The 22,523-nt window shown below is 43.4% G+C and overlaps 1 protein-coding gene across 3 annotated transcripts in view; it reads right to left on the reverse strand.

Moving 5' to 3' along the window:
• The window catches only part of MCCC1 (methylcrotonyl-CoA carboxylase subunit 1), a 61,900-nt gene that overhangs the window by 5,890 nt on the left and 33,487 nt on the right, over positions 1–22,523 (reverse strand). For all 3 annotated transcript variants that reach the window (XM_068281094.1, XM_068281092.1, XM_068281093.1), the window contains 7 exons: positions 15,377–15,458; positions 15,132–15,259; positions 10,309–10,492; positions 7,532–7,641; positions 4,402–4,618; positions 3,946–4,032; positions 2,333–2,382 (listed from right to left, as the gene is read on the reverse strand). In XM_068281094.1, the coding sequence (XP_068137195.1) occupies positions 2,333–2,382; positions 3,946–4,032; positions 4,402–4,618; positions 7,532–7,641; positions 10,309–10,492; positions 15,132–15,259; positions 15,377–15,458 (858 nt within the window). The remainder of the gene's footprint in view (positions 1–2,332; positions 2,383–3,945; positions 4,033–4,401; positions 4,619–7,531; positions 7,642–10,308; positions 10,493–15,131; positions 15,260–15,376; positions 15,459–22,523) is intronic.

Raw genomic sequence — 22,523 nt, forward strand, 5'->3', positions numbered from 1 at the left:
GGTGGCCCCTCCACAGAGTGAGATCTGAGCACTGCCATGGCCGCGTTCAGACTCAACATGTTGCGTTCCTCCGCCGCCCAGTAACACCAGCGCATGTCAACACTTGAGGCCTTAAAACCCTCAGCTAAGTCAAATATTCTGGAAAGGTGGGGGGGAAAGGCTGCACATCCCTAAACACATGTTGCAATTGAATGGTTAATCGCACAGGCATACACCGCCTCTGCCAGACTGAAAAATGCATGCCCTGCATCCAAGACAAGTGCTAACATTTATTAAAGCGGAATATAACCCTGCATTTCAACTTTGCTCTAAATCATTATTTACAGTATATTATATGCAACCAGCAGTTTTTTTTACTAGACCAGCATTGGAATGGTTAAACACAGAGGTTTAAAGTTCCATGGAGAAATATGCAGAAGTTCAGATTGATACATTTAACTAAATAGAATGTAGCAAGTGATAAATGTTACACACTCTTTGGCTGTCCTCCAGCTCCTTCTCAGTCAGAGAGAGTGAGTCACATGCCACACTTAGATACATTTATGTAAACAAAATGTATCTATGTCAGCTTCGGATGCGTCTGCAGTTCTGTCCAGGAACTTTAAAGCTCTGTGTAACCCTTCCAATGCTGGTCTAGTAAAAAAAAAAAAAAAATGCTGGTTGCATATAATATACTGTAAATAATATTTTAGAGCAAAGTTGAAATGCAGGGTTATATTCCGCTTTAAACTAGGAGGAACTTTAGCTTCCAATATGGTTTGCATGCAAAGTATATTATACTAGACACTTGCGCCACGGTGAGGCAAACCGCCGGGCAAGTGACCTAACCTAAAGTTAAAACCTTGGGGAGCAGCTAAGCAAAAAAAATGTGTAACTTACATTTGGTTAAACAGCGAGGAGAACGCCAGCGCATACCACTAAGGCTGCATCTGAAATAACGACCAGCTCAGTGCGCAGCACCTAAATAGATTTTCTGCACACTTCGCATTTAATTCAGAAGCAAATCATATGCAAATCTGCTACTACTTATCATGCAAACAGGAAACTCAGGAGGAACGTGTTTAGGGATGTGCAACCTTTCCCCCCACCTTTCCTTAACTTTGTAACTATGTAACTGTCAGGTTAGCTGCTCCCAGCCCCTCCTCCTGAGTTTCCTGTTTGCATGATAAGTAGTAGCAGATTTGCATATGATTTGCATCTGAATTGAATGCAAAGTGTGCAGAAAATCTATTTAGGTGCTGCACACTGAGCTGGTGGTCATTTCAGATGCAGCCTTAGTGGTATGCGCTGGCGTTCTCCTCGCAAGTCAAATATTCTGACTAAGAGATCAATGAGATGCAAATAAGTTCTACTTGCACTCAAATTTCATGTGCATTGTATGCAGCTTGAACAAGGATCAATCACAACTGACAGGAAGTTATAATGATTGGTCCAATTTCAAGCTGCATACAATTTGTGGAATTTGATTGCAAGTAGAACTTTTTTGCATCTTATTGACCATCTCCAATTCTGATGCATTGTAAAAAGACTCGCACAATGTCAAGTAAATGCATGAATCACTGCAGGTGCTTAAGAACATGTGGGCATGTTTTTGGGCCCCACAACCAGTTTATATGTGATGTTTTATTACTTTAAACTACAGTTTGATTCATTAACCACTTAAAGCAAAATGGATGTGTAAAAAAACGTCCTATTTGTGCAACAATTAGTGCAAAAAGGACATTAAAAAAATGTCCATTATGCCAAAATTGCACAAGTGCACCATGCCTGTTTTAACCACTCAATGGAGAGGTTGAATGCTAAGCTTTGTGGAAGAGGTTTGATAGTGCAAGTTCTTTGTATTATTACATATTTATTTGCTGGTTTTCCTACTGAAAATCATTTTTTTTTCAAATGTTGGGAGTGCTAGAGTATCTCAGACAATCAATCCTCTGATAAGCCAGCAGAATGCAGTGTGTGCTATGCAAGGGTTTGTTCGTGTGGCCCGACACAAATCGTACATAATTAAAATGTTAAAAAAAAAATTAAAGCTACAAAACTGAGCACACAAATATTCAAGGCCACCCTGCAGCAGTGTAAAAAAATAAATAAAAATTTCCGATCAGTCCTGAATATATACGGTAGAATCTCGTTGTAGTAAATGCTGATATTGTAATCCTCTGGATATAGTAAACTCAGTCCTCAGGTCCCAGCACATATATCTGTATAAATATACCATGAATGACCAATTCTGATATAAACTTCTAATATAGAAAACTACTTTTCCTGGTCCCTTGGAGTTATCTATAAAAGGGATTCTACTGTACTACAATATCCACGGTTTCTTGCTTACCTGCATATTAAATGATCCATCATGGTTGTAATTGATTTTCAGGTCCACTTCTGTTAAAAATGAACAGTCATTAAATTACAGCAATGGGTAGATGGGTAGATTGAAAATGGTAGATGCAATGGGTAGATTGAAAAAAGCCATTCAGCATTGTGCCTGATCACTGTGAACCTGACAACACTGCTAAATCCAAGCTTTGGGTTAGCCAAATGAAGTACAGATAACCACTAAAGACATGCAAGATACATTGGGAACAAGAGAGGGTAGGAAAATAGGAGGCCATGGTGAACATTTCAAGTATTTCTAGTATGTAAAGTGCTGCACAATCAAGGCACTGTACAAGGCTATATAAAGTAACTCAAGGTTGCATTATATTCAAGTCTGTAAATATAGTAATTCTGCCAATTACTGTAAATGTTCCCTTTCCTGGCGCATCTCCATAGCAACATAGTCCTGAGCTTACTCCACACCTTTAACCATACCAGGACCCTTTATCTGTACATATTTCACCAATAGGCCATGAGTTCATTTTTCTAACTACCTCCCATGGGAACTCTAGGCAAGAATTTATGTTGAAAATTACCAATGGTGAGGTCAAAATGTTCCCGGTTGATGCAGATTTTATGCAAATCTATCAATTTTGAAAATGAAGCAATTACAGCACAGGCTGAGGCTATTGATCTCCTCCTTACGCCTCCCGCTCCATCATGAACTGTTGTCCCTTTACCCCCATGTATAGAAGGAGAATGCAGGCTAACAACGCATCTTTGCAGCACTGTGGATACCTGTGTTTAATGACTAGTTTTTACAAATGCCAAGCAACCAGTATTCCCGCTGTACATACGTATTTCTATATAAAAGAAAAAAACCTTTTTAGCTTGTCGCGTTGTTAGTGGGTGTGATTATAGAGGACGGCAGTTTTTGCTGTCTAGTTTTTTCTTGTCTGCCAGTAGTAAAGATGATTACGTGCAGGGTGACTGTGGCTCATCAACACGAACAAATTACATGGCTAATATCAATTTCTTGATATCCCTTCTATTTTTATCTTCTCATTTTGAAATGTATTGTACTGAAGTACTGAATAAAAATGTGACCAAATAGCTGGTCAGGGCCTAAACCCTTTAATGTTTGATCATCACTTGACACCTTTTCTTACCTTCCACTACCCGTGCGTGCGCGAGGGGGGGGGGGGGCGCGGAGGTTTAAAGTTCCCCAGCAGCCTTCTCTAACCCATCCCACGGCACATTCCATGCTGAGTTCCAAGCCGCATAACTTGATTACTACGCTTCCACCTTCAACCTGGAAGGAGGAAGTGTTTGTAGTCACGTGACGCGGCTTGGAAAGCAAGGAGCTCATCCCTGGCCATAATACAAGTGAATGACCTGCATACTATTTTACTGGCCAAAAGTAATGGTTATAGCTGGCGATCAGTTACTCCAAGCAAATACAGCTACAAATCCCCACTAAGGCTCATTACCACACAGCAATCAAAGTGCTGACTGCCACTGTAATAGACTGCCTTTTATAAATTGGGCAATATAAAAATGACAATTGGACTAAGTGGAGTGCTCTTTGTTTCAGGAAGGCAAAATTATACCTAGAGCTCAGTAACTTACGGTTATCTCCATCCAGCAAAGTGAGGTTCCTGGTATGCGAGACATTAATTCTCCTGCCACTGCCTGAAGCAAAGGGAGAGAATCTATCTGCAAAAGACAAACAGTAAAATGAGTACCAGTAAGTAAAAAAATAAAAAGTAGCACACTGTAATTCGGCTTTTATTACAAATGTGAAAATCTATTATATATGTGAAGGAGTCTTTATTATTATTTTCCACATACAGGTGAAAAGGTAGAAAAATGTGTGTTTCAAATGGACCCTATGGCCATTCATGTCTGACGGAAAACATACGGTATATAGGATGTACTGTAGTCCCTAATTTGTGACCACATTACAGCTAAAACAAGAGTTGCTGTACTGTATTCTAAATGTTATATCTGCATTATAAAATACTGAGCAACATTTTAGGATCAATCAAAATACACCAACTAGCATGCAGCAAAAGTGTAACAAACCTTCCCAGTGTAGATTGAACTCATTGGTGAAGGCTTGCTCCTTCAGAATGAGACCCAGAGCAGCCTGGCATAGCCACTCATTGGAGATTCCTTTTTTAGGAGGGAAGAGCTCATTGTAGTGCTGGGGTATAAAGCTGGTGTGCACATCCCCCGCCTCAAACGCTGGGTGTCTGGTGAGGCTGAGCAGGAAGTCAATATTGGTGCTCAGGCCTACAATCTGGAGAATGAGGGTAGAAGGGGCATCAATGCATCTATTATTTATTGCATTTATATAGCGCCAACATGTTACGCAGTGCTGTACAACACATAGGATTACAGCCAATGATAACAGAGGTGACCGGCAGCACAATTCAGGTAATAAGGAATAAGATACAACAGCACAATACAGGTAATATACACTCACCTAAAGGATTATTAGGAACACCTGTTCAGTTTCTCATTAATGCAATTATCTAATCAACCAATCACATGGCAGTTGCTTCAATGCATTTAGGGGTGTGGTCCTGGTCAAGACAATCTCCTGAACTCCAAACTAAATGTCAGAATGGGAAAGAAAGGCGATTTAAGCAATTTTGAGCGTGGCATGGTTGTTGGTGCAAGATGGGCCGGTCTGAGTATTTCACAATCTGCTCAGTTACTGGGATTTTCACGCACAACCATTTCTAGGGTTTACAAAGAATGGTGTGAAAAGGGAAAAACATCCATTATGCGGCAGTCCTGTGGGCAAAAATGCCTGGTTGATGCTAGAGGTCAGAGGAGAATGGGCCCACTGATTCAAGCTGATAGAAGTGCAACGTTGACTAAAATAACCACTCGTTACAACCCAGGTATGCAGCAAAGCATTTGTGAAGCCACAACACACACACACACACAACCTTGAGGCGGATTGGCTACAACAGCAGAAGACTCCACCGGGTACCACTCATCTCCACCACAAATAGGAAAAAGAGGTTACAATTTGCACAAGCTCACCAAAATTGGACAGTTGAAGACTGGAAAAATGTTGCCTGGTCTGATGAGTCTCGATACTCTGAATTTGGCGTAAACAGAATGAGAACATGGATCAATCGTGCCTTGTTACCACTGTGCAGGCTGGTGGTGTAATGGTGTGGGGGATGTTTTCTTGGCACACTTTAGGCCCCTTAGTGCCAATTGGGCATTGTTTAAATGCCACAGGCTACCTGAGCATTGTTTCTGTGTGTGTTACGATCACTAATAGGGGAAGAGGGAGAGCACTAGATAAAATCCTAGCCACAAAGGATCAAATACAATTTTAAAAACACAAAATCCAGGCTCCTCACCTGGAGCTAGGACTTTTAAACACTTGTAGATTTAATGGGAAGGTGCTGGAAGGGGTGTGGCAAGAAAAACATCAAAATGAACATCCGCACACTCATGCGAATCCAATTATCTAGTGCTCTCCCTCTTCCCCTATTAGTGATCTTAACACACAGCTTGCTGGTGTGTTTGCATGGTACATATGTAGGTACTAGCAGCTCCCTTGCATGATTAGTTAGATGCACTATCTGTCCCAGGGAGGACATTAAGGATATGTGCTCCTATTCCTTAGATAGGTTTTGATGCGCTGAATGCATGCATGCATGCATGTTTGTGCTTTGCATGTTACAGGGCCACAGTTAGGACACATACGACACTGGGCTACCTCTACACGGTGTATGTGACTACATAAGAGACTTTATTCTTGTAATGAAAATCCCAGCTTTTAACTTAGCTGTAGGGACAGCATGGTTTTCTGCATGATTTTTGTAAATGGATTTGCATGAGGATGTTTTGCTTGCCATATCCCTTTCAGCACCTCCCCATTAAATCTCCAAGTGTTTAAAAGTCCTAGCTCCAGGTGAGGAGCCTGGATTTTGTGTTTTTTTAAATTGTTTCTGACCATGTCCATCCCTTCATGACCACCATGTACCCATTCTCTGTTGGCTACTTCCAGCAGGATAATGCACCATGTCACAAAGCTTGAATCATTTCAAATTGGTTTATTGAACATGACAAGGAGTTCACTGTACTAAAATGGCCCCCACAGTCACCAGATCTCAACCAAATAGAGCATCTTTGGGATGTGATGGAACGGGAGCTTCGTGCCCTGTATGTGCATCCCACAAATCTCCATCAACCGCAAGATGCTATCCTATCAATATGGGCCAACATTTCTAAAAAATGCTTTCAGCATCTTGTTGAATTAATGCCATGTAGAATTAAGGCAGTTCTGAAGGCGAAAGGGGGTCAAACACCGTATTAGTATGGTGCTCCTAATAATCTTTTAGGCAAGTTTATACAACAATACAGGCAATAAGCAATAAGATACACAACACAATACAGGTAGTAATACAATGCCAGATCATATACTGGAATGGTAGTGCCAATAATACAAGTTTACATTATTCTGGGTAGAGTGTGCAATCAAGTATTGATACTTGACACGCTGATGTACATTGTGCGGTGCAAGTGGGGGAGATAAGCACACAGCACAGGACTTTGTGAGGGGCTTCCGCCAGCTCAGAGCGAGCACCACATGCACACAGAAGGAGAATAGAGAGCAGGCGGGAGGGCACAAGCGGCATGGTCTGTTCATGTTCTGCTACAGATGTATTAAGCATTTATGTACGTATGTGTTTTATCTAGGAATTACATATGTTTTTGTTTTACCGACCCAATTTTCAGCCCACTTGGCATAGCATTTATACACAAATCAAAAAAAAAAAAAAAAAAAAAAAAAAAAAAAAGAGTATTGTAGGTTGCTAGCCATAAGTAAGAGCAAGAAGTTTTGAATCAGGACAATATCGTTCATTGACCCACTTTGAAGTAAAAGAGTAAGCTTTCGGCTAATAAGCTTTCTTCAGACTTCCCACCAGGAATGCATTTATTATTGGCATAGTATGTGACAGCAACCACAGTCAGTGTAGACCCCAGAATGACATCAGCTTTAACAATGGCTATAGGGAGAACACCAATTGCTGGTATGGTAGGGGATAAAAAGTCTTCCCTCAAATCATTTGTTGGACTACATTTGGGACCCAGATATACTATATAAAAACCAGGAAAAAACCACCACATCTATAACACTAATTGCACAAATGCTATCCATTAGACACCTTACTGAACTCACATTGTACTGGTGTAAGCAGTATCTTAGCTTTGTCAGTGCCGCTTGTCGATCCTTTGCCCACACCACTAATTTAGCAATCATGGGGTCATAGTGTACAGAGACTTCATCACCTGTCATTTGAGCAAGCAGAAGGAAAAAACAAAATGAAGCTATTAAGCAGCAAATATACACTGTAGACACCATATAGGTTTTCTGTGAAAATGTGCAACAGACGAAGATGATAGATGAGATTAATGTGTGAATATCCAACATTCTATATAAACATTCTCAAGAGACTTCCATTCAGGGCTATGGAGTGGGTACAAAAATCATCCAACTCGGAGTCCTCACAGTTTATGAAACCACTGACTCAACTCCAGGTGCACAGAAATTGTTCCAGCTCCAAATCCACAGCCCTGTTTACATTGGTGTTTTATAGTTTGTGAGGCCTTTTACATTTTCAGTATTTGTACATGAATAGGACCTGAAACATGATCTATTTTCCACATAAGTCCTAAAAAAGAGAACCCCGAAATTAAACAAAAGGAGTCCAAAACTATATTTTCTGAGGAAAATAGTCCAAAGTTGCATATTTTTTCATGCTGAAAGAATGTGAATTTTGCTTTCAGAAACTGTTGTGCCCTCTGGGAAGCAATAACCACAACAACATGTTTGGAAACAATAAAATATGTCATTTAGATAATTGTATTAAAGAACTCAATATTTTTGGGAGGAGAAGAATGGGGTTCCTGCTATATTTTAGGTCTTGTGTGGAAAAACAGATCTTGGTTTAGGTGACACATATGCAGAAATACTGAGTATTCAGAAGGGTTTATGTAACGATAGGTGTCAGCAACCAGAGAGAATCTGATTCTTGGCGATCTGCAGTACCCCCAAGAATACAGATATACCTGATTATTGAGAATCTGCAGAATCGCCAATAATCCAAGTATAACTAACCTCTAGACACCTGAAGCGTGTAAGTGTTTGGTGTAACAGTAGGAATTGGACCACCGGGGTAGCAGGTGGTCCAATAAGTAGAGAAGGACTCTACTGCAGTCAAGGGCTCCAGGAGGGGGAGTCCCTGACTGGTTTTGCAGCAAGGCCCCCTCTGAGGAGCAGGGGACCCCTGCAGGAGGACTGAGCACCCAAGGGGTGGGTGACAGTCAGAAAGGTCGGGCAGGCCGGGTCGGCAACACACAGGCAGATAAAGTACAGAGACAGGAGACTGATTCGGTAACCAGGGACAGGCAGGGTCGGCAACAGTAGATCAGATGTGCGAAGGTACCGAATCAGAAAGCAGAAGAGAAGTAAGGAGAGCTACAATTCATAAACAGATATCCAATAATGCCTAGTCTAGAGTGTGAGGTCCGTGGTCCCACACCCTGGAACTGGTCTAAGGAATAACACAGATGATATACAGTATTCCTAGTCTGGGGTGTGAGGTCCGTGATCTCAACACCCTGGAACTATGCTAGAGAATAACACAGATAATAATACAGTGAACTGGCTAAGTGTGGATTCCCATGTCCACCTGGTTCGACCACACTGAAGGATCTGACTAAGGTCTGAGTGCTAACACATAGGTATTCGCAACACCAGACAACCAGCAACTGAACAGCAAGAGATATACAGGATCTTCTCAAAAAATTATCATATTGTGATAAAGTTCATTATTTTCTGTAATGTACTGATACAAAAGCTTTATGGAGATGAAGATTTCATTTTTCAGCACATCCTGGCACCTGCTCACAGTGCCAAAACCACTGGTAAATGGTTTACTGACCATGGTATTACTGTGCTCAATTGGCCTGCCAACTCTCCTGACCTGAACCCCATAGAGAATCTGTGGGATATTGTGAAGAGAAAGTTGAGATATGCAAGACCCAACACTCTGGATGAGCTTAAGGCCGCTATCGAAGCATCCTGGGCCTCCATAACACCTGAGCAGTGCCACAGGCTGATTGCCTCCATGCCACGCCGCATTGAAGCAGTCATTTCTGCAAAAGGATTCCCGACCAAGTATTGAGTGCATAACTGAACATAATTATTTGAAGGTTGACTTTTTTTGTTTTAAAAACACTTTTCTTTTATTGGTCAGATGAAATATGCTAATTTTTTGAGATAGGAATTTTGGGTTTTCATGAGCTGTATGTCAAAATCATCAATATTAAAACAATAAAAGGCTTGAACTACTTCTGTTGTGTGTATTTGAATTTAAAATATATGAAAGTCTAATGTTTATCAGTACATTACAGAAAATAATGAACTTTATCACAATATGCTAATTTTTTGAGAAAACCCTGTATATAGCAAGGCGCTCCACAGTGCCGCCCAGCTCCCATCAACCAATCACCTGCTGAGCTGGGATCAGCTGACCGCCTCGATCAGCTGACCCTTCTCCCATTGGCATAAAGAGCCTGTCTTGCGGCGCGCGCGTGTAGCTCCCCATCTGTATGCACTACTAGGTCCAGACAAACCAGACGCATGTTGCTGCGGGGAAACCGCCGCTCTGTACGCGGACACCGCCGCCTCACTGTCAGAACGCGCGGCGGCCTCCCCGCAATCCATCACAGTTTACAAACAAACATACCAATGATAATGTACATGACAGGTGTCTGCTGCATACATAACCCTCTTTCTCTGGACCGCCTGCATTCTACATTTATTACAGTGCACACTCATGCACAATACTGCTCTGTTTCAGCAGGAGCACATATCACCATATCATGCATTTAACAATTACCTGGCTTCACAAGCATCAGATAATTAGAGGAGGGATTAATATGCATAATGACCTTGTCTGACTCCAGTTTCAATGCGAGTGTAACTGTCAGCTGCTGGGGTAGACAGATGCAGGAGTGGCCCAGCTCCTGGCATGAAGTTATTGTCGGGGTCCTCTGCATATATCCTAGCTTCAAATGCATGGCCATTAAGGGTAATCTCATCCTGATTCATTGGGATCTCCTCCCCAGCAGCTACCTGCAAGACAATATAAGTAACCGCTACAGCCAGGACAGCATCAGAGAAATCAAAGCACATTAAATAAGAGAAGCACTCCCTATTTAAAAAGCACAAAGATTGGCAGCATGTAAGGGAAGCGCAGGGTTCTTTGCAATAAATATTGTCTCACTTTTCCAAAAGACAACAGAATATTATATATATCTAGTGCTCATTATTATTTATTGTATTTCTAAAGTGCCAACATATTATGCAAACAAGACACAGAACATTTATATTGCGCTTTTCTACTGGCAGACTCAAAGCGTCAGCACAATAAATGCAGCTCTGTACAATACATAAATAGGGGGTGTCACACAAGCTAGGACGTACAAAAGGAACAAGATACAAGATGAGGTGATGGGATGAAGGTCTTTGGCAATGAATAATTCACGGTCCGACACAGTCCATGAGACGTGTGCCATAAGCTGCATACCCACTTGGTGATATTCCAGACTACAGGCGATTTTAAAATGACGTTGCGAGGTTGGTACAGGCGCATGATTACGAACGTCGTGCAGACGACGACGGACCAACACAGTGGATCAGATCTTTGAGATCCCTGATGACACCGCACAAAGTACCGCGATCATGGAAATCTCGTGCCAGCTGATGATGACACACAATCAAGTTGGAAACACTAAAGGGGGTGGGGCGGGGAAATCTGCCAGTATCTTACAATCTGGAGGGAGAGAGGGGACTGATAGATAAAAGGTGATGGGTGGGGATTAGGAGAAAAAGAAGCACAGAGAATAAAAGGGAGCAAGACAAATACAATTAGTGATAACATTCTTGTATTGCTAGTTTTCTGGCGTCCTCACAGTTGCTTAAATCGGTCTGCGTACCTGCTTGTGTTTATAATGCATTGTAGCTAAGATTTTATCTTGAAGGGATCCTGAAATGAGAGGTATATGGAGGCTGCTGTATTTATTTCCTTTTAAGCAATAACAGTTTCCTGGCAGTCGTACTGATGCTCTGCCTCTAATACTTTTAGCCATAGATACTAAACAAGCATGCAACAGATTAGGCGATTCTGACAAGATGAGCTGCATGCTTGTTTCAGGTGCGATTCAGACAGTACTGCAGCTAAACAGATCAGCAGGACTGACAGGCAACTGGTATTGTTTAAAAAGAAATAAATATGACCGCCTCCATATTCTTCTCATGTCAGGTTCCCTGTAACAGCCATAGAGATCGCATTTTAACCACTTAACCCCCCGCGGTACGAATTTCTCCATCCTTTTCCCCCGTACCTTTTTTCCCTCCGTACCTTCCGCGCTACCGCCGCTGTCCGCCTCCCGCCGCTCGTGTACGCCGTCGCCCGGAGATCAATGAACGGGAAAATCCATTCCCGTTAGTTGATCTAAGCCCTCGCAATGATCTGCTGCTTCTTTGAGAAACAGCGCGATCATTGTGATTTACCCAGCCTCGTACTGCTTCCTGTAAGCGTCCTTCCGGACGCTTACAGGTCGGGTGTAAACAAACACACTGTGGCCATCTTGCGGCCAAATAGTAAAACTACACCCTAAAGCATTTTACATATACAAACACATTACATTTACACAATAAATTAACTCATTACCTCCCACACGCCCCAATTTATTTTTTGTAATAAAAAAAAAAAAAACAATAAAAAAAAACATAAATAGTTACCTTAGGGACTGAACTTTTTAAATATTTATGTCAAGTGGGTATAACACTGTTACTTTATAAACTACGGGCTTCTAATTAGGGATGGATGCAAAACTGAAGAAAATGCACCTTTATTTCCAAATAAAATATTGGCGCCAAACATTGTGATAGGGACATAATTTAAACGGTTTTATAACCGGGACAAATGGGCAAATACATTTCATGGGTTTTAATTACAGTAGCATGCATTATTTAAAAACTATAATGGCCGAAAACTGAATAATAATAATTTTTTCCTATTTTCCCATTAAAACACATTTAGAATAAAATAATTCTTGGCATAATGTCCCACCTAAAGAAAGCCTAATTGGTGGCAAAAAAAAAACAAGATATAGTTCATTTCATTGCGATAATAATAAAGTTATAGACAAATGAATGGAAGGAGCGCTGAAAAGTGAAAATTGCTCTGGTGTTCAAGGGGTAAAACCCCTCAGTGGTGAAGTGGTTAAGAAGGAACTCAGCAGTGACTTCTTCCAAATTTCTTTTGTAGTGTTAAAAGAGATCTTTAATTAGAAGAGTGGATTACAAATCTGAGCTTTCAACGTTAAGCAATGCAGATTACCTGGCTGTCCTGCTTATCCTCTGCCTCTAAAGGCAGCCATACATCTCACGAATGATTCATGCGATTGACTCATTCGATTTTTGCATTCAGAGCATGAAGACACAACATAGGTCGGATCAAATGTGAAGGTGAATCGCATAGCATGTAGTTTCTAGTGTGTGGATCATTCGTCTATCGACTTTCGATCAATCATACTTAAGTCGATTCCTTAATAAAGTTGATCAATTTGTCGATTGAATCAGAATCACTAGATGTATGGCTACCTTAAAGAGAATCTGTACTGTAAAATTCTTACAATAAAAAGCATACCATTCTATTCATTATGTTCTCCTGGGCCCCTCTTTGCGGTTTCTGAAACTCCCTGCTGCATTCCTGGCTTGTAATTGCCAGTTTTAGGCAGTGTTTACAAACATTAAACATGGCTGCTAACCAGCATGTGATAGGCTGAGAGAAGCTCAGTCTGTGACTCATACAGAGCCTGGAGGGGGCGTGGAGAGGGTGTGTATAACTTCTACCTATCACAGCAGAGCAGCACATTCCTGCCTGAGCCGACAAAGCGGACAAAGGAAAGAAGATTAGATTATATAACAGAGATAATACAGCCACTGTGCAACTAGGAACGGCTGCAGTAGGACAGACCACATTAGAACAGGTATAGAAACTTATAGGATAGAAGAAATAAGGCTGAACATTTTATTACAGAGTCTCTTTAACAATTTTAGCCATAGACTCTGAACAAGCATGGAGATCAGGTTCTCTTACTGAAGTCTGGCTGCATTTGCCAAATCCTTGTTTCGGGTGTGTGATTCAGATGCTACTGATGCCAGTAAGATCAGCAGGACAGGCAGGCAACTAAAGTTGTTTAAAAGGAAATTCATATGGTAGCCTGCATAGGTTCTTTTACTTCAGGTCCCCTTTAAAGTGAACCAGAGCTGAATATAAACTAATGAGATAAACAATTGGATCTGTCCTACTCCTAAAAATGACTCTTTTAGATATCTCAAGGTATGTATAATAATTTACAAAGCAGATTTAAGGTTTCATAGTCTCTGCTCAATTGCAGTGTCTCAAGAGTCCCAGAGTAAAAATACATGAACTATTGACTATCTTTTCCTCTCACAGTAAAAAGCCTGCTGGAGAAAAACTGTCAGTTCCATAGCCAATGATAAACTCTTTCAAGCAGGAAAAAAAGAGAAGGAGCACAGCATAAGTGTCTGTATGCTTGCCACTGTATATACACGTCTACCTCACCATGTCACGTTGTCTCTTCTGGTACACTTTAAAAAGAGCCCAAGGTGGGCTAAAAAAAATAAATAAAAAAAAAAGTAGGCTACCTGATCCGGGGTGCTGAGCGGCTCAGGTAGCTGTAAAAACTGCAGCTCCCGTGGGCCGCACTGGCTCACTTTAAGGCCCCGTTTACATTTATTCAGTTGGTACGCGTTAGTGTGTGTTAGTGCGCGTTGGTACGCATTTTTTCTATAGCAGTGCATTGGGAAGAAGATTTCAGTTAAAACACGTTAAGTGTGAAAGGTGCCATAGGAAAACAAGGGCATTACTTTGAAAATCGGTTTTCTTTCCGTTTTAACTGAGAGCAACTGATTAAGTGTAAAAGGGCCCTCACTCTGCAAGGAGAGACTGTGTGGCCTTAAAGTGAGCGTGCAGGGAGGTGGGGAAGCAGCAGGAGGCGCGGCTAGGTAGAGAGCTGCCCAATCCCTCTCGCTGAGTTTACCTCAGAGATAGTGACAAATATTGTCCCTAATCTCAGGGGGCTATAGCGAGGCGGGAGGGGAGGGGGGGCAGAGAGCAGCAGTGTGGGGATACAGAGGCATGTCAATTTAGGAAAATGAGGATAGATACAATAGTTTATTGCATCAGTTAGTTTTCAGTTTAGTTTTGTTTTAAAGAGTACCTGAAGGGGAAACATTTTTTTGAATATTTACCTCAGTAGTGGGAAGGCTCTGGATAGTCCAAATGCTTCCACAGTCCTCCTCTAACCCACTGATCCAGCTCTGGGAGCCTCTGAGCAATCGACAAGGGGCTGTCGAATATGGTCACGTGGCCGTGCTCTCGACCATGTACAAGCACAGCCGCTCTGCGCAAGGGCAAGTACTGCCCAAGCCTGTGCAGTAAGTAGGACATAGCTGCTCATGCATGAGTGTCTACGTGCCTGCGAGTGCCCATGAAGAAGTGGAGGGTCCTGGCCAGCATCAGTGGGCTGCAGGAGGATCAGAGAAGCCATTAGGTCATCTAGAAGCTTCCCTCCACTGAGGTATTTTACTTTTTTTTTTTTTTTCTTTTAAAAACTCATAGGTTTGGATACATGGGTTATAAACAATCTCCCCATGCTGAAGCGCTGTGGCTACTTACCCGCAGCTGCCACTCCACCAGGTCAGTTCCTGTGATCATCTCTGTGACTGGATGCTCTACTTGCAGGCGAGTGTTCATCTCCATGAAGTAGAAATTCTGTTTTGAGTCCATAATAAATTCAACTGTTCCTAGATACCATATTGATAAAAAAAAAAAAAAAAAAAAAGGATAAAAAGGATAAAAATTGTATAACAAGCCACGCTGTTATTTATCAGTAACAATAGCATTAGCCTTCAAGGAAGTACCTGCACCAACATAGTTAACGGCTTTTGCTGCTCTGACTGCAGCTTCTCCAAGTTTCCTCCTAACCTCAGGACTGATTCCAGGCTGTAAACAGATTAAGATACATTCACCAAATATCCAGCTCACCTCTATGGAGTTGCAGATTAACAGTTCTAATCACTACCAGACATAATATTGTAAACTTTGCTGTTCTTTGGCTCAAATGTTTTTTGTACCCGATCTTTACTTAGACTACTTTCAGATGGGAGGGTGAACTGTATGCTTGTAAACAGTTCAGCATCCTGTCTGTCACTCACGTGTGCCATTCAGGGGCAATTCAAATGCAGCTGAATGGTAGCATTGCACCACACCACACGTATCAGCACTTGACACAGTGATGTTACCCGGCAGCAGAGAACGTAACATGTTGGCCATGCTCAAACTGGGGTGGCCCCTCTGTCCACTGCCGGCAAAGAGCGCTATCAAGTGCACAGCCTGTGCAAGAGAGCACCTGACAGGCGGTGAATTCATCGCCTTCAATTGCCCGTACAAAACAGCCCTTCTGGTGAAAGAAGCTTCACTGTTACATTGGCCTAAATTCACTAAGCTTTATCAAACACTTTGTCGAACAATTGATCATTTACCTCATGGGTAAAATCTAATTTTGAATGCACTAAGGTGTTATAGATTTATTGAATGTTTTATCTATAAAACGTTCAATAAACCTATGAATATTCCACGAAGGACCGGCACCACACAAAGTAAGTATAGCTCTTTAAGGCTTTATTGATGCAGGCATGACGACAACAACAAACAGTTGTTTCGGCCTCCTCAGGCCTTTCTCAAGTTGTAAAATGGTCATATAAAGCATCATACATCAAACACACATATTTATAAGAAAGATCCACCCCTCAGGTGAAGCCCCTGACCAATCACAGGAGGCAAGCAAAGGAGGACCTGATGGGAGACTGTTGCGTCCAAAAAGGACCAATAGATACTGCATATTTCAAAAAGAAGAAGAACTCACCAATCAGGTGTGCAAGAGGAGACCCCGCCGCCAGCAACCAATGTGAGGGCAAACGGGCGCATCATAGCAGCATATCCGCCGCCTCCATCCACGGAAGCGAGCGTTCTGGCGTCAGAGTCATGTGAAGAAGTCACATGACTTGGTCAGCTGATGACCCAAGAGCCAATCCTATGCGCCCCAGCCGTCACCCAGCGCAGAAGCAGCCCGCGCATCATCACAGTAGGTGGTGCTAGAGCGGCCAAGACATTGCCATAGCAACATAGTCAAAACATATACACACAGACCGCAGCATTCACCATACTGCTGCGCGGTTAAAGGGGAACTCCACTTGCTCTCCAATTGAGTCCTGTGTCGGTCTGTGAAATAAAAACAAAGCGAATTAAAACCACAAAGTGCCAATACTATACTATAAAAATTATACATATGCGAAAATGCTAAGTCAAGTCACCACCATCCTAAATACAGAATCCCAAATCTAGCTCGCGATTGAGCCCTGCCCTACCCATAGCGTCCATACGCCTAATCCAGCCCGCCTCCCTACGTAATAGTTCTTTGGTTCTGTCCCCTCCCCTCCAGTTTGGGGGAACCCCATCTATGGCCATCACCCTGAGTTGGGAAACATTGTGTCCGCAAGATTTAAAGTGCTCTGCCACTGCCTGTCCCGCCGTGCCATTTCTAATGGCTGATTTATGCGCAGAAATCCTCACCTTGAGACACTGTGTAGTCATACCAATGTAGATAAAGCTACATGGACATTTAAGTAGATATACCACATAGTTAGAATCACATGTGTAGTGCCCCTTGATATGGTACACAGTGCCCAAGGTGGGATGCAAAAAGGTGTTACCACGTATAACACTGTTGCACATGTGGCAGGACAGGCAGGGGAACATCCCAGTTTTAATCCTGTGAGCCTGAGTTTGAGGTGCCGATCTAATCCGCAGTTTATCCCGTAGAGTCGGCGCACGGCGAAACGACATCATAGGAGGAAATCTAAATTCGGGCACCGTGGAGAAACCATCCCTCAACAGGTGCCAATGTCGGCGTACTGCTCTTGCCACTACGTCACTGCACACATTATACGTCGAAACGAAGGGTATACGTGGTACACCCCTCAAACGACGACCTCGACCGCGGTTTTTCTTTTCCAGAACTTCCTTAGGGTAACCTCTAGAGCGAAATTTCTCACAGAGTTCATCCTTACGATCGGCACGTCTGTCAGGCTCACTTACAATCCTATCCACCCTCGAAAACTGACTGCCAGGAATCCCATCCCTCACACCACCAGGGTGGAAGCTCCCATAGTGGAGAGTGGAGTTCCTGTCAGTCGGCTTCGTGTATAAATCAGTGGATATAGTCCCATTGTTGTAACTCACTAAAACATCAAGAAAGGGTAACTGCTCCGTGTTCCAATTTGCCGTTAATTTTATAGCCGGGCACGGCTGGTGTAGTATATCAATAAACTCATCCAGAGTATCACGTGGCCCCCTCCATATGCAAAATACGTCATCTATGTAACGCCACCAGCACATAGCGTGCCGGCGGAACAGGGGGCTCAGGTAGACAAAAGTTTCCTCATACAGCCCCATAAAGAGATTTGCATAGGAGGGGGCCTTGTTAGAACCCATCGCAGTGCCACGTAGCTGTCCAAAGAACCGCCCCTCAAACATAAAATAATTCTCTTTAAGAACAATTTCAAGAAGCTTGATCAAAAACCTGCGTTGGGGGGAGGTACAATCTGATTGTGTCATAAGGTACCAGTCTACCGCCTCTACACCCCCATCATGTGGGATGGAGGTGTAGAGGCTCTCGACATCTAAGGTGACCAGTGCCACATCCCCCTCCAGGGCTGGCAGAGCATTCAGTCTGCTCAAGAACATACCAGTATCCCGTAGGTAGGACTCCAGAGACTGCACCATGGGTTGGAGAAGCTTGTCCAAATATTGTGCCAAAGGGACAAAGACCGATCCCACTCCCGCCACAATAGGACGTCCAGGAGGACGTTGCAAAGTTTTATGTATTTTAGGAAGAATGTATATATGTGGCGTAGTGGGATTGGTCTGTTGCAGAAACTTAAATAAAGGTTCGTCAATAATGTCCCTGGCTAAAGCCTCTCTCAATACTCCCAGTATGTGCCTCTGGATCCTAGGTAGAGGATCACACTGTAACTCAACATAAACACTGCTGTCAGACAATTGTCTACAGATCTCCCCAACATATTGATCACGGTCTATTACAACAACAGCTCCACCCTTGTCTGCAGGACACACGACAATATCTTTGTTATCTTGTAATGTCTTAAGGGCAGCACTCTCAGTCTGAGACAAATTATGAGCAACACGGAACTTCCCATCTCTATAGTCTCGTTCAATGTTCAATAAGTCCTCAGTAACCTTAGAGATATACACATCGATAATGGCATGGCTAGGGGGCTTAAAGGTACTTGGGTTACGCAAGCCAGAGTCTTTCAAACGTAGGCCATCGCTGCCTTCGTTCCCATAGTCCCTAGGGATCAAGGCTTGTGGTACAGTACCAAAAAAATACTTTAGCTTAATTGAACGAAAAAAACGGTAAAGATCTTGTTCCAACTTAAAAAAGTCAGGCAAAAAGGTGGGACTATAGGACAAACCATAATTGAGCACACGTTCCTCAACATCAGATAGCACATGGGAAGAGATATTTACCACCAGGCTGGAGTCCACTATCTGCCCCTCCTGGGCCTGAGATTCATCGGGTTCCTGGGCGGTTTGTTTTTTGGGCCCTCCTCCTGTACCTCCGGCCCCCTCGCCGCCTCCTCCTCCTTGGGGGCGGGCCGGAGAGTTATCTCTTGAGGTAACGACGTCATCAGAACCTGACGTACCCGCTCCAGAGCCACTTCCTCCCAGATGTCCCCTACCGGGTGTCCTCCTATACCTGCGTGGTGGTCTGTTCTGAGAGGGTGTTACTTGTTTCTGCCAGGGGTAGACATATCCTGACACATAGTCCAATTTATCTCTGTTAAATTTGGACCGCTTAGCCTCCTCTTGGACCTTCAAATACTCCACCATCTTCTTATCAATGGCATCAATACATTTTTTATAATCATCACCCGTCATGTGGTCCTTAATTTGTTGAAGTAAGGAACCCATTTTCTCATCCAGTATGGGCAATTCCTTCTGGATTCTCACAATGGTGTGTAGCATCGCATCATATGATGCTTTGTTCCAAATACGGACCCACACTTCACAGAATTCTGGATCCTTCGGGATCCAGAATTCTGTGAAGTGTGGGTCCGTATTTGATGCCATTGATAAGAAGATGGTGGAGTATTTGAAGGTCCAAGAGGAGGCTAAGCGGTCCAAATTTAACAGAGATAAATTGGACTATGTGTCAGGATATGTCTACCCCTGGCAGAAACAAGTAACACCCTCTCAGAACAGACCACCACGCAGGTATAGGAGGACACCCGGTAGGGGACATCTGGGAGGAAGTGGCTCTGGAGCGGGTACGTCAGGTTCTGATGACGTCGTTACCTCAAGAGATAACTCTCAGGTACAGGAGGAGGGCCCAAAAACAAACCGCCCAGGAACCCGATGAATCTCAGGCCCAGGAGGGGCAGATAGTGGACTCCAGCCTGGTGGTAAATATCTCTTCCCATGTGCTATCTGATGTTGAGGAACGTGTGCTCAATTATGGTTTGTCCTATAGTCCCACCTTTTTGCCTGACTTTTTTAAGTTGGAACAAGATCTTTACCGTTTTTTTCGTTCAATTAAGCTAAAGTATTTTTTTGGTACTGTACCACAAGCCTTGATCCCTAGGGACTATGGGAACGAAGGCAGCGATGGCCTACGTTTGAAAGACTCTGGCTTGCGTAACCCAAGTACCTTTAAGCCCCCTAGCCATGCCATTATCGATGTGTATATCTCTAAGGTTACTGAGGACTTATTGAACATTGAACGAGACTATAGAGATGGGAAGTTCCGTGTTGCTCATAATTTGTCTCAGACTGAGAGTGCTGCCCTTAAGACATTACAAGATAACAAAGATATTGTCGTGTGTCCTGCAGACAAGGGTGGAGCTGTTGTTGTAATAGACCGTGATCAATATGTTGGGGAGATCTGTAGACAATTGTCTGACAGCAGTGTTTATGTTGAGTTACAGTGTGATCCTCTACCTAGGATCCAGAGGCACATACTGGGAGTATTGAGAGAGGCTTTAGCCAGGGACATTATTGACGAACCTTTATTTAAGTTTCTGCAACAGACCAATCCCACTACGCCACATATATACATTCTTCCTAAAATACATAAAACTTTGCAACGTCCTCCTGGACGTCCTATTGTGGCGGGAGTGGGATCGGTCTTTGTCCCTTTGGCACAATATTTGGACAAGCTTCTCCAACCCATGGTGCAGTCTCTGGAGTCCTACCTACGGGATACTGGTATGTTCTTGAGCAGACTGAATGCTCTGCCAGCCCTGGAGGGGGATGTGGCACTGGTCACCTTAGATGTCGAGAGCCTCTACACCTCCATCCCACATGATGGGGGTGTAGAGGCGGTAGACTGGTACCTTATGACACAATCAGATTGTACCTCCCCCCAACGCAGGTTTTTGATCAAGCTTCTTGAAATTGTTCTTAAAGAGAATTATTTTATGTTTGAGGGGCGGTTCTTTGGACAGCTACGTGGCACTGCGATGGGTTCTAACAAGGCCCCCTCCTATGCAAATCTCTTTATGGGGCTGTATGAGGAAACTTTTGTCTACCTGAGCCCCCTGTTCCGCCGGCACGCTATGTGCTGGTGGCGTTACATAGATGACGTATTTTGCATATGGAGGGGGCCACGTGATACTCTGGATGAGTTTATTGATATACTACACCAGCAGTGCCCGGCTATAAAATTAACGGCAAATTGGAACACGGAGCAGTTACCCTTTCTTGATGTTTTAGTGAGTTACAACAATGGGACTATATCCACTGATTTATACACGAAGCCGACTGACAGGAACTCCACTCTCCACTATGGGAGCTTCCACCCTGGTGGTGTGAGGGATGGGATTCCTGGCAGTCAGTTTTCGAGGGTGGATAGGATTGTAAGTGAGCCTGACAGACGTGCTGATCGTAAGGATGAACTCTGTGAGAAATTTCGCTCTAGAGGTTACCCTAAGGAAGTTCTGGAAAAGAAAAACCGCGGTCGAGGTCGTCGTTTGAGGGGTGTACCACGTATACCCTTCGTTTCGACGTATAATGTGTGCAGTGACGTAGTGGCAAGAGCAGTACGCCGACATTGGCACCTGTTGAGGGGTGGTTTCTCCACGGTGCCCGAATTTAGATTTCCTCCTATGATGTCGTTTCGCCGTGCGCCGACTCTACGGGATAAACTGCGGATTAGATCGGCACCTCAAACTCAGGCTCACAGGATTAAAACTGGGATGTTCCCCTGCCTGTCCTGCCACATGTGCAACAGTGTTATACGTGGTAACACCTTTTTGCATCCCACCTTGGGCACTGTGTACCATATCAAGGGGCACTACACATGTGATTCTAACTATGTGGTATATCTACTTAAATGTCCATGTAGCTTTATCTACATTGGTATGACTACACAGTGTCTCAAGGTGAGGATTTCTGCGCATAAATCAGCCATTAGAAATGGCACGGCGGGACAGGCAGTGGCAGAGCACTTTAAATCTTGCGGACACAATGTTTCCCAACTCAGGGTGATGGCCATAGATGGGGTTCCCCCAAACTGGAGGGGAGGGGACAGAACCAAAGAACTATTACGTAGGGAGGCGGGCTGGATTAGGCGTATGGACGCTATGGGTAGGGCAGGGCTCAATCGCGAGCTAGATTTGGGATTCTGTATTTAGGATGGTGGTGACTTGACTTAGCATTTTCGCATATGTATAATTTTTATAGTATAGTATTGGCACTTTGTGGTTTTAATTCGCTTTGTTTTTATTTCACAGACCGACACAGGACTCAATTGGAGAGCAAGTGGAGTTCCCCTTTAACCGCGCAGCAGTATGGTGAATGCTGCGGTCTGTGTGTATATGTTTTGACTATGTTGCTATGGCAATGTCTTGGCCGCTCTAGCACCACCTACTGTGATGATGCGCGGGCTGCTTCTGCGCTGGGTGACGGCTGGGGCGCATAGGATTGGCT

This window comes from Hyperolius riggenbachi, chromosome 4 (genome assembly GCF_040937935.1).
Source record: "Hyperolius riggenbachi isolate aHypRig1 chromosome 4, aHypRig1.pri, whole genome shotgun sequence".
Classification (NCBI taxonomy): Eukaryota; Metazoa; Chordata; class Amphibia; order Anura; family Hyperoliidae; genus Hyperolius; species Hyperolius riggenbachi.